Here is a 12573-nt window from a genome sequence, read left to right as displayed (position 1 = left end):
CAAGTATTTTTCAATTTATTTTCTCATTTGAAGAGGGTACAGTCCAAACTGCACATATTGAGGTGTTCCCACCTGATTCTAGTATCATAATTACAATGGCAGAGATGCTTAAGCTACCACCTAGCATGCTAGAAATTTGTGGGGAAATTTTTCCTAAAGGTTGTGCATATTTCTGTTTGATTTTAATGAAAAACTTATGGAGATTTTACTCCTTTAGTTTTCTGATCGTCCTATTTAGATACTCATTATTGACAGATTCAACAGTGAGTGTTGGAAATACCAGAACAAATTTACAGGCTGATTCTGTAAAGTGCACACTGTTCTACACCCGTTTGGCCACGTGTTCGATGGGTGTCAATAACACCTTATGCTGTAAAGGGTGCAGCATCTTAAATGCATGGCCAAACCCCTTGAAAACTAATAGCGCTCATCACATGCATATGCAGTCACCCTTGATTCAAAAAGTAAAATGTGTGGCCAACCCGCACATTTCACGCTCATAGGGCAGGCGTTAATTTATGAACAAGTCAGAAATGCATACAGAAAGCAGAAAATACTGCTTTTCTGTACACCCTCTGACTTAATATCCTAGTGATATTAAGCCGGAGGAACCAAAAATGTAAAAAAAAAAAAAAGTGCCAGCCAGTCAGGATAAGAAAACAGACATCCAATTTTACCGGCGGTCGTTTTCCTAACTGACTGCGGTCAGCGGGTTTGAAAACAGACGCTCCTAAAACTGAGTGTTGGTTTCCTGAACCCGCTGACAGCAGGTGACAGAGCCACCCCTCCTGGGCCAAGAAGGTACTAGGGGGCACATAATTGACCCTAGCGTCTCCTTTTAGCATGACTAATCATTTAAATATAGGATCATGCGCCCAGGAGAAGTGGCTGAGAGCATGTCAGGAGAGCAGGCACTCAACACGGAGCGCTCGTTCTCCCGCAATCTTTATTGAATTGGCCTGAAAGTGATTGAGATGAAATGCTAGAAGTCCTAGTGGAAACACAGGCAATCACATGGCTGAGTTTGTCTGGCAGGCTACAATGGCAGCAAGTCTTGGTGGATATGCAGGCAAAGATAGCTGAGTCTGTCTGGCTGTGTAGGGGACCCTAGGAGGCTAAATAGTTTTGATAGCAATTTAGATCAGGCTGTGAAGAAACACTCAAGCTAGCACCTTGGTCTATCAGGCAGGCTACAAGTAGATGTCCTGGTAGAAATGTTGCAGGTGCTCCTATAGCTGTTTGGCAGCTTATACAGGGGAGACCTAGGAGGCCGGTTATTTGGACAAAAGCCACACTAGTATTGGTGGCTATTTAAATTACAGAAATTTGTGATTAGGCATGCAAAAAAGTGGGTGTTGGAGGGAACTAAGTGAGGATTTTGTGTGTTCTTCTAACCAAGATGGTCAAGGACAAAGGGAAAAGATGAAAAAAAAATGTCCTAGATGTGGAGAAATCTTGCAGTTGGTCATACTCTGTGGCTGACAGCTGGACAGAATAATTGGGCAGACTGAAGGAGCTGGATGGCCTTTTTATGCCATCATCTATTATGTTACCATGAAGGCCAAACCCTGAGATCACACAGTGATCAATACCTTTAAATATCTGATTTCTGCCTAATTCATAGACAGTAAATTTCAATAACTTATTGAAAATTCAGTAAATTTAATTTTTGGTTAAATGATGATAAAATATGGCTTGTAAACAGGCACACAAAAGTCGGGGGAGCCACTCTATTTTCAAGTCATGTCTTGTCCTAATCCCATCTGTAAAGAAATGCCAAATAAATCAATTCTGCAAGTAATCCTCACAGCCAGATTGTTTTTTAATTGCCCATAGGCTGACTGTAGTAGTACAATAAGAAAAAAAGAAAAGATAGATGGGATATTGGAGAAGAATGAAATGACAGGGCTCATCTCTCAGTCTATAATGGGTTTATATCGGGAGGAATAAAGTTAGTTTGGTGATTGTAAAACTGAAACCAAAAGCTAGCTGCTGCAAAGACCATAAGCAAGGCATTAACCATAAAATAAATCTGAAGTTTCAGAATGTTTCTCTTTACAGATGATCAGTTGAAGGAAGTGGTAATTAAAATATATAAAAAAAGGTCATAATGAAGATTTGGTTGGGGGCTTATGCCACAGCCCCTCAAAAATCACTTTGGTCTAAGGCATTCCCAAAGAAAGAAACTGGGCAAACTCAATGCACCTTGTATTTATTATCTGCCATCATATTCTCTGTTTCTGTGCTCCATATGTACCTGGTAATTCTGTAGCAGGATGAGGCTGAGGTAGAACTCACTGAAGGCAAGTTTCAGGTCTCGGATATTCCTGTGCTGTACACGCTCTTCATGTGACAGATGGAAGACAGCCTTCCTGCGCTGCCGCACCGTGGGTATACCTTTGCTCTCCCGCTGAGTATCCAGTGATGACTGCAACTCATTCTGAAGGGTAGCAAATCGACGTTGTGCTTCTGCAAGCTTTTCTGTAATCAAAACAGATGAGATCTATCAGTGCCTGTGAAGTTAGCTCTATGGTTCACCTTCTCTACTTCCTATGCTATGGAATACCCAAGGTTTAAGCCACTTGAGCTGCAGCAGTGTGAAATACTCTAAATCCTGAATATTCCATAGATAATGGAATCACTGCAGTTAGAAATGGGCATCTTTAGGTCCACATCACAATCCATAATCTGGTGTAATCTGAATTGCAACTGGCTTTTGTGACCTTGAGTTGAAATTTCATTTTAGAATCTTTGAGAGAAGACTGAGAACTTATTCTAATTAAACAAAAAAATGTATTCCAAAAAAATTAAAAAATAGCAATCCTGGACTGTGATGCATATTGAATATTGCCATCTCTGTTTCCTCTTTAGTTACTGTGGTGAATAACACACAGCAGTCGATTCAGACTATGGATCCACGGATAAAGACCCAAGAGAATAAGATGAATGATATGACTGAGCAAACAACATCTACAAAGGAAGTACAAACAAAATTGATTCAAGGGGAAGATATAGCTGCAAAAAGAATTAAAAATTTGGAAAATAAGCTGAGCTATTTGAACCTTAGAGTTTAAAATGTTCCTTCTATTAAGCTGGTTCTGATTAGAGATCAATTTAAAAAATACCTAGTTGAAATTATATCAGTGCCTGCAGATGCGATACCACCAGTTTCCAAAATATTCTTTGCTGTAACACCAAGAAATATGAATGATTTACCCCCACCGTTGCAAGCTCAAGATTTGGGAAGTGATCTTACTGCTTTTTTTGAAACTTCAATGGAAAATCAAATAGAGTTCCGAGGAACGTTACTAGTGTCTTTCATATTTCCAACAGTTAGAGACATGATATTAAGTTTATTCTTACAAAATAGGAATAAGCTATTTTTTGGATACATTTACCCAGTCAATATTGGGGTAATTGAAGTCTACACACAATACTAACAGTTAATCTTCAAATACAACAAGCACAATTCTCACTATAAAGACGTTATGCAACTCCAATTTTCTTAATCACTGTGCTGCATGTAAAAATATATGACTTCAAAAAATCTTATCTATAGGACCATCATAACACCTGCAGGCATACCAGTGGATAGTTGCTTGAGGTTTTGCCACATCAGGTTGTGTTTAATCATTGGTCAGAGTCCTTTATTTTTTCTCTTATTTACTATTTTTTGCTTTTTAGTATTTTTGTAAAAATAAATTTAATTTCGGAGTGATACCTTCCCTTTTGTGTGACTCAATCTTTCAGAAGACCATTATTATTTAAAGTCCAGTCCGACGTGCATTTCGCCTTGCTGCTTCAGGGACTGTAACAAATCGCATGACTTCTGTGTTAATCACTGACAGGTAAATTCATCACTACCGCATTTGCTTTTTTTGGAAATTTTCAGACCTTGCCGCCTTTTCCTCTTGTCGTGCTCAGACTATTTTTCTAATTATTGGAACCTCACTGTTGGGATGCCCTAATTCTAATGCATCATTAGTATCCTTTGAAGATACCTCTCTCCGAACCATGCACTGCTGAGCGACTGTCGGCTTTCCCTTTTGTTCTAGTTTAAAAGCTGCTCTATCTCCTTTTTAAAGGTTAGCACCAGCAGTCTGGTTCCACCCTGGTTAAGGTGGAGCCCATCCCTTCGGAAGAGACTCCCCCTTCCCCAAAAGGTTCCCCAGTTCCTAACAAAACTGAATCCCTCTTCCTTGTACCATCGTCTCATCCACGCATTGAGACTCCGGAGCTCTGCCTGCCTCTGGGGACCTGCGCGTGGAACAGGGAGCATTTCAGAGAATGCTACCCTGGAGGTTCTGGATTTAAGCTTTCTACCTAAGAGCCTAAATTTGGCTTCCAGAACCTCCCTCCCACATTTTCCTATGTTGTTGGTGCCCACATGTACCACGACAGCCGGCTCCTCCCCAGCACTGTCTAAAATCCTATCTAGGTGACGTGTGAGGTCCGCCACCTTCGCACCAGGTAGGCATGTTACCAGGCGATCCTCACGCCCACCAGCCACCCAGCTATCTACATTCCTAATAATCGAATCACCAACTATGACGGCCGATCTAACCCTTCCCTCCTGGGCAGTAGGCCTTGGGGAGATATCCTCAGTGCGAAAGGACAATGCATCACCTGGAGAGCAGGTCCTTGCTACAGGATCCTTTCCTGCTGCACCTGGTTGGTGCTCTCCCATCATGAGACCTTCTTCCTCCAAGGCAGCACTAGGGCTGCCAGTCTGAAGTTGGGACTTGACTACTATGTCCCTGAAGGTCTCATCTATATACCTCTCTGTCTGCCTCAGCTCCTCTAGGTCTGCCACTCTAGCCTCCAGAGATCGGAGGGTGGAATTGAGCTAAGGGAGGGGGTTGAAATAATGTTCACAAAGGTTTTCTGTTGTATGATATGTAAAAGGAAAAATGATGTATCATATGCCATTCTTTTATTGGCTTCATGCTTTCTGCGACAAAACCAGATTTACCATAAAACTATGATTGTGACAGGGATCATTATTTGTGAGGATTTGCAAACCTGTTTCACTGTGCAAAATCGCCAAACAACTACTTTGTGATCAACTGCCATTGGGTGGCTGGAGGTTCTTAATCATATTTGTTTAGCTCATACCTTTTCATTTGTAACTCAAGGCGAGTTACATTCAGGTACTGTAGGTATTACCTGTCCCCAGAGGGCTTACAATCTAAGTTTATACCTGAGGCATAGAAACATGATGGCAGAAAAACTATCTGCCTAGCTGCCCAATTTATTTAGCCTTACCATTCCCATCACTTCCTCAGATATCCCTGATATTTATCCCATGCTTTGACTTCAGAAACCAATTTTGTCTCACCACCTCCACTGGGAGGTGGTTTTATACATCCATCATCTTTCTGTAAAGACATTCCTAAGATTACCCCCTTTCAAAATCATCCCATGTCCCCTTATTCTACAGCCTCCTTTCCATTGAAAGAGGCTAGCTTCCTGTGCATGGAAACCTTTGATATATTTGTCTCTATCATATCTCTCCTTTTCTCTAGGATATACATATTTACATCTTTAAGTCTTTCCCCTTTTACTTTAGAATGAAGACCTCTGACCATTTTAGTAGCCACCCTCAGGACCAACTTCAACCAGTTTATATTCCTTTGAAGGTGCGATCTCCAGAACTATACACAGTATTCCAAATGAAGTCTCACCAGGGACCTAAACAGAGGCAATATCACCTCCCTTTCCGAGTTTCTCTTAGCTTTTCCAGATATTGTTGCTTGTCTTCCACTTTGTGATCTCGTTTACCTTTTCTGCCTTCCCTTTTCAGCTATTTCTTTAGAAAATAATAGTGTACCTCTTTCCTCTCTTTTTATTTACTTTCCTAACAAAAAGGTTAGGTGCCCTTATATCATTTTCTTTTAGTTTTGTTCACTGTTCTTCTATTAGATTTTCCCAATCAGCTAAACTCTTTTAGGTACGCCCCCCATTTTAACAAAGGTAGTTTTCCTGAAGTCTAGAACCCTTGCTTTGTGCTCTAATACTGAGCCAAACCATTTGGTGATCATTGGGATCCCAGATAATCAGCTATAACAGAGATACTGTCCTCATTGGTAAGCACTGGGTCCAGTATCATCCCCTCCTGTGTGGGTTCCGTTACCAATTAACAGAAGAAAGCAGAGTTGCTTACCTGTAACAGGTGCTCTCCTAGGACACCAGGATGTTAGTGCTCACAAGTGGGTCACATCCTCAAATGGAGCCCAGCACGGAAAACTTATGTCAAAGTTTCTAGAAACTTTGACTGGCACACTGAGCATGCCCAGCATGCCACTATCCACACGGGGTCCCCTCTTCAGTCTCATAATATAGAATTAAGAAAAAAAATAAACTAGGAGAAAACCCAACTCTGCAGGGTTGTGGGTGGGTTTCCTGAGGACTAACATTCTGCTGACCTAGCAGAACACCTATTACAAGTAAGCAACTCTGCTTTTGCCTAGGACAAGCAGGATGGTAGTCCTCACAAGTCCCAAAACAAGGGAACCAACAGTCACCTAACAGGTGCCAACGAGAACAACCACCAAGGTGCTGTTGGTAACAGAGGGAGACAACCTGAACAATGGGCCTGATACAGGAAGAGTTGGGTTTTACATCTGAAAGATTCCGGAGGACAGACTGGCCAAAATTGCTATCGCGTCAGCTGTCCCTGTCCAGACAGTAGTGAAAGGGAAAGGTGTGGAGGGAACTCCATGTTGCAGCCTTGCAGAGCTGGTCCATGAGGACTGTTCACAAGTGGGCCACCGAAGCTGCCATGGCTCGAACAGAGTGAGCCTCATTGTGGCCCCCCCAGCTGCAGTCCCGCCTCTGAATAGCAGAAAAATACAATCCACCAAGCCAGTTAGAGAATATCTGCTTGGCTACTGCAATTCCCAACTGGTTTCTGTGAAAACAAATAAAGTTATGTAGATAGCCTTTTACCTGGAGCAGATGGCAGGTCATAGGCAAAGGTTCTCTTGCAATCCAGGCTGTGAAAAGCCCTTTCACCCTGGTGTGAATGAGGCTTTGGAAAAAAGGTGGATAAGACGATGGATTGGTCAGATGGAAATCCATTACCACCTTCAGCAAGAACTTAGGATGTGTACACAGAACCACCCTATCATGAAAGAACTTTGTGTAAGGTGGGTGCGACATCAGAGCTTGAAGTTTGCTGACCCTGCGTGTCGAGGTGACAGCCACTAGTCAAGAACTTTAGGTCACAGGAGAGCAGAGGCTCGTAAGGAGCCTCTAGCCAGGACTACACTGAAGTCCCAGGACACTGCAAGGGGCCTCAGGGGAAGCTTCAGTTGAAGCAGGCCCCGCATGAAACATCCCACAATAGGGTGTACCAAGTCGGGCACACCATCCATCTCCTGGAGGTAAGCCCCAATAGCACTAAGATGCACCCTAAGTTGATTTTTAGGCCAGACAGAGATGTAGCAGGTAGTTCAGCAACTTAGGGGTGGAGCAAGAGAACAGATCTAAACTGTGATTCACACACCAAGCGGAGAACCTCTTCCATTTTAGGCCATAAGACTTCCTAGGAGACGGCCTCCTGGACTCCATCAAGACCTGGGACACCATGTCTGAGAAGTCCAAGAGCTGTAAAATCAGCCTTTCAACATCCACACCATGAGAGATAAGGCTCAGGGGCTGGGATGATGCAGCCTGCCCCGATCCTGTGTGATAAGGTCTGGTAAGGCCCCGTGACGGATCGACTCCCTCAGGGCGAGATCTGGCAGAAGTGGGAACCAGATCTGCCATGGCCAATAAGGAGCAATGAGGATCATGGTCCCCTGGTCCTGCTCAGGTGTAATACCCTTCAGCAAAGCTGTAATTTAATGAGCTAAAATATTTTTAAAATTCTGTAAAAAAAAAAAATAATCCTTAAAGGTGTTTAGAGCTTACCTGAAATATGAAGAGAACAGTAGTTTAACCTAATTAACCCCAGCTGTAGGACAAGACGAATGGGAATGCCTCAGGTGAGCTGCCTGACCACACCCTCTGCTAATACTGGCTGTGACTGAGCTGATGAAAGCACTTACCTACCAAACAGGGGTAACCTGACCCATAAGGAAATTAAGTGTCTGCAGCTCTACACTATGCACATAGAAATGTTAAGGCTCTGATTGTGGAGACAGCAGGGATATGAGCACTGTAGGCTTCTCTTAAAGAGCAATGTTTTGAGAAGCAAGAAGATTGCAGCCCTGCACACTCCTCTTAATTAGAAATGCTCAGTCAATTGAGCAAGCAGGTTTAGTCTTGAAGGCTCCTCTTGAATGATAATACTCTGTCTATGGAACAATACCAGTATGCTAAAAACCCAATTGGAGAATATTATCAATATATAAAAAAATGAATTCACCTCGAAGAAGACTTGCTTTGAGGTGAATTCATTTGTGTTTTGGGAGCAGGCAGATTCAGCTCTGCAGGCACCTCTTGAAGGATAATGTTCTGTCTATGAAGCAAGTAGGTTGTATCCCTTTTAAGGCTCTTATTAAAAGATGGTGAGGCCATGTTGCTCCTGGGACAAACCACTACTATGGGTTGATTTTTCCAGTGGAGCCATTCTCCTAGGGTCTACCCCTGTTGAGACCCTGGAAAGTAATACCAGTGCTCTATGTGATCTGTGGAACCTTCAGGGAGTAATGATTAACCCAGGTCTGTGGAGCCTCTAGAGAGCAGCGCCTGGATGCTCAGAAACCCGGCAGCTCTTCGGTGAAAGAAAAAAAAAAAAAAAAAAGGAGGCTGCAATTATGCTCACTCTCTCTCTGCCTCTTCTCCTCCCCCCTCCCACCCCTGGTGAAGGAACAGAAGTAAGTAGAAGCCATGTCTGTTTATCTGCAGGCAGGGGCTGTCAGGAGGTGACAATGTTGAGCCATTTTTAATTTCTGTGGGGAGAAGAGTGTTCAGAGCCAGGCTATGGTACAACTAGATCTTACTTGCTAATTGTCTTTCCTCGAGTCCTGACAGACCAGTAACCTGTAGGATTCTCCCTCCCACCAGCAAATGGGGGCAGAGCGCAAAAGCTTCCTCTTCTGACATCACTACCATAAAGGCTGGCCCAGCAGAGGGGAAGTCCGCAGTCTTTTGCCAAAGTGTGGTTTGTTGCTTGTACTTTTATATCCTTTTTCCGAATCCCTCTCTCTCTCTCTCTCTTTTTTAAATTTAATTTTATTTTAAGGAGACTTATCAGCTCGTCACCCAGCCTGCTTTCTTGTCTATTCATTGTCCCCAGAGTGATAATTTCCCTGATATTATAGAACACTGGTTCCCTACTTCCTGCAGTAAGGGAATCCAGAAAAACAAAACAATGAAAATGGTAACAAAAAAAGCAGAGAATAGCCTGCCTTCGGGTTTCACTATGCTCCCTTATCTGGATATGTATTACCCTCTTTGTTTATCTAATTTATTTATAAATATATATTTTTTTACGGGAGGGTTCTAGACTGGTTGTGAGGAGTCAAGGAAAACCAATTAGCAGGTAAGATCTAATTGTACCTTCCTCATCACCCTGCCAGGCCAGTAACCTGTGAGATGTACCTAAGCTGTACTCGATCCAGGTGGGATCCCAAGCACTGCTTCTAGGCCTGTACTAAAACTTTACACCTCCAAGAAAGAGAGGAGACATCTATAATGCTTTGTAAAAGTGTAGATGGATGCCCACATGGCCACCCTGCAGATATCCCTAGGCATAACTGCTCTGAATGCTGCCGACATTGCCTGTGTTCTCACAGAATGTGCCCTCAATCCCTCCGGTACTGGTTTGTTTTCCATTATGTAAGATGCCGCAATTGTCTCCCTGATCCATCTGGTGATTGAGGCCTTGAACATTTTCTGGGCCCTGCGAACAGGATAAATAGCCTGTCTGACTTCCTGAAGTTATTGGTTACTTACAGGTATTTCAACAGGCACCTGAGAACATCTAGGAAACTCAAATCTCTGTTTTCCTATGCACTCTGCCTTCCTAAATCAAGGAAGAGAGATGGACTGATTGAAGTGAAAGTCCGATACCATCTTGGGTAGGAAGGTGGGTACCAGTCTGATTATCACTTTTTCTTTTGAGAAGGATAGGTACAGAACCCTAGAAGACAGCGCCTGCGACTCAGATCCTTCTGGCTGAACACAGGGCTACCAACATCACAGTCTTCAGTGTTAGATCTCTACTTTCCTGTCCTGAGGGTCTTTCAGGGCTGCTCCACCTTCTACTGGTATCGTAGATTTCTTTGCTACTGCTACAATAGCTGCATCCACTCTAGATAGACTGAGAAGCCTATCGTTATCCTGCTGTTCAATTAGGTACATCTCTGCATAGTTCTATGGCTTCTAAGCCCAGACTCTGGCACTTCCCATTCCATTATCAGCATGTTTGGGGATTGCTGAATGGATGGGAAATGCCTTGCATGGTTTTTTTTTTATCCCTGTTACAATGAGATTTCCCTTCATTCTAACTTTGGGCATTTCTTCCTTCAAACTTAAGACTTGCGAGACCTTTGAAATTAGGGTTCCCAGCTCATCTGTCCTAAACAAATGCACAATTGATTCCCTAGTCTCAGGTTCCTCTTCACCTAAACTCTCTTCTTGGGAAGAACCCTCTTCCCTCCTCAACCCCCCTTCCCCACCCTTGGGCCTCCATGTCAGGATTCCAATTCTCCTAGCCCGACAGCGACTTTGGCTTTTCCCTAGAGAAGCTGCCTTGCTCTGCTTCTCCTTCATCTGGACATAGGCTTGGTTCATAGCCAAAATGAAATCCAAGGAAAACTCACTCCTCCCCCGGGGGCTCTGGTCATTGATGCTCTTTGGCTGGGGCTGCCCCACTCTCTGATGCTGCGGAGGAATGCCTCGACCGCCCTGATACCGGCTCCAGAAGCGGCAAAAAGGATGCGCTTCCCGGTGCGCACTGCTCAATTGGCCCAGCCCCGCCTCCTTCCTCTACCAGAGCCTGCTTCTCGCTGTCACAGTTGCAGCAGAAAGAGCTGGTGATGCTAGAGACTCGCAAGGCCCTACACCTGGCACACTTCCTCCACATGTCCATACCTGAGGCAGGCTGCGAAGCTTCAGGCCAGGCTGCTTCTCCACTTTTTTTTTTTTTACACATTCACAGTTCAGGTGATTTCATTGGGAAACCAGGAGACAAACAATTGGTTGCTCTGGGGAGGGAAGATCAGACCTACAGAGGCTGTCGTCCTATGGGGTTCCCCACCCAGGCCCTGGCTCCTAGGGAAAGCGACATTAGGGAGGGCGGATGCCCTAGGGCCACCCCTCACACTGCTGGACCTGCGACATCTATGCTCTGTCCCCTCTGCTGGAGGCAGAGACTACTCACTTCCCCTCTGCTGAGCCTTTATAATAGTGACGTCAGAAGAGGAAGCTTTCACGCTATGCCCCCATCTGCTGGTGGGAGAGAGAATCCCACAGGTTACTGGTCTGGCAGGATGAGGAGGAACTGATGTTTTTGTGTCTGCTGTGGGGAATGTGCCCATATCAGAGAAAGAGCAATGGCTAAGAGTGCTTATTTACTGCAGAGGAGGGGAAGCCCAACTACCTGTGGTGGTGGTGCTAGTTTCTGGTGGTCTCTGAGACAACCTTGCATTATGTGCAAAAAGTGCTTTGTAGTATAATACCACTATGAGACTCACCAAATTCATGCTGTGCAAAGGTAGAACTGTAGTTCCTGCAGTTCAAGGGCTAATTCAGCAGTAAAAACAAGACACCACAAATTTTCTGAAGGAACAGACAAACATTTTGAGGTGGACTAGTTAACTGGTAATTAGCAGAGCACAGTTATTTCAGAGCTTGGAAATCTTTGTCTACAATAGTACAGCTCAATGTCCTATGGGGCTACAGACTGACCCTACTGCATGAAGGCAAGAAATATGATTGCCCTAAAGAATGGCCCAAATTGTTTGCCTCTGGCTGCATTTGGGTATATTTCATCTTATCACATTATCCTTAATTAGCAGCTGAGGCTTAGTTAGCTAAAGCCTGGAACATGTATGAGCTCACTGAGATACAAATAGCTCCACACTAATATAGGAGATAACAGCAAGTATGCTATTACACATCTTAAAAGTATTTAGAATTAACCTGAAGTAGACAGTAAAAAAAAAAAAAAAAAAATCAGAAGGTAGCCAGCTTATCTCAGTTGTTAACAGACTTACTTATCCCCCCAGCTGAAAGGCAGGGCTAAACCTGGTTTGCTTTAGAGAATGCTGCAACTGGACTGCCAGCCTCTCCTTCCGTAGTGGCTGGCAACCTCAGCCCTAGCAGCCCTTAAAAAGAGAGTGCGCAATTTGTAGACCTGCAGTGTTACTGGCTCAGGTCATATGAGTTTAAATGAACTTGGAATATAGATGGGAGTTCAGCACGCTCCAGTGTGAAGTTAAAACACAAATGTAAAACTTGCTATATTAGGAATTCTCATTAGCTGTACAAGTCAACCTTCATACGATACCAATGTATTGGTTATCGTGCTGATAAGCCCCCGAGAGTGGGCTTTATAATCATTAGGTGACTTGATAATATTGTGATGGATTCTTTGTCTCACTTATCTCGATTCAAATCCAC

At 43.7% G+C, this 12573-nt stretch overlaps 1 protein-coding gene across 2 annotated transcripts in view; it reads right to left on the bottom strand.

Annotated features, from left to right (window-relative positions):
- Positions 1–12573, bottom strand: part of XPR1 (xenotropic and polytropic retrovirus receptor 1) — a 381737-nt gene that overhangs the window by 142636 nt on the left and 226528 nt on the right. For both annotated transcript variants that reach the window (XM_029618129.1, XM_029618130.1), the window contains exon 4: positions 2258–2481. In XM_029618129.1, coding sequence (XP_029473989.1) covers positions 2258–2481 — 224 coding nt within the window. The remainder of the gene's footprint in view (positions 1–2257; positions 2482–12573) is intronic.

The sequence above is a fragment of the Rhinatrema bivittatum genome, chromosome 10 (assembly GCF_901001135.1).
Source record: "Rhinatrema bivittatum chromosome 10, aRhiBiv1.1, whole genome shotgun sequence".
NCBI classification, from domain to species: domain Eukaryota; kingdom Metazoa; phylum Chordata; class Amphibia; order Gymnophiona; family Rhinatrematidae; genus Rhinatrema; species Rhinatrema bivittatum.
Note: the sequence above shows the minus strand (reverse complement) of the source record. Positions and strands in the feature narration are given on the sequence as shown.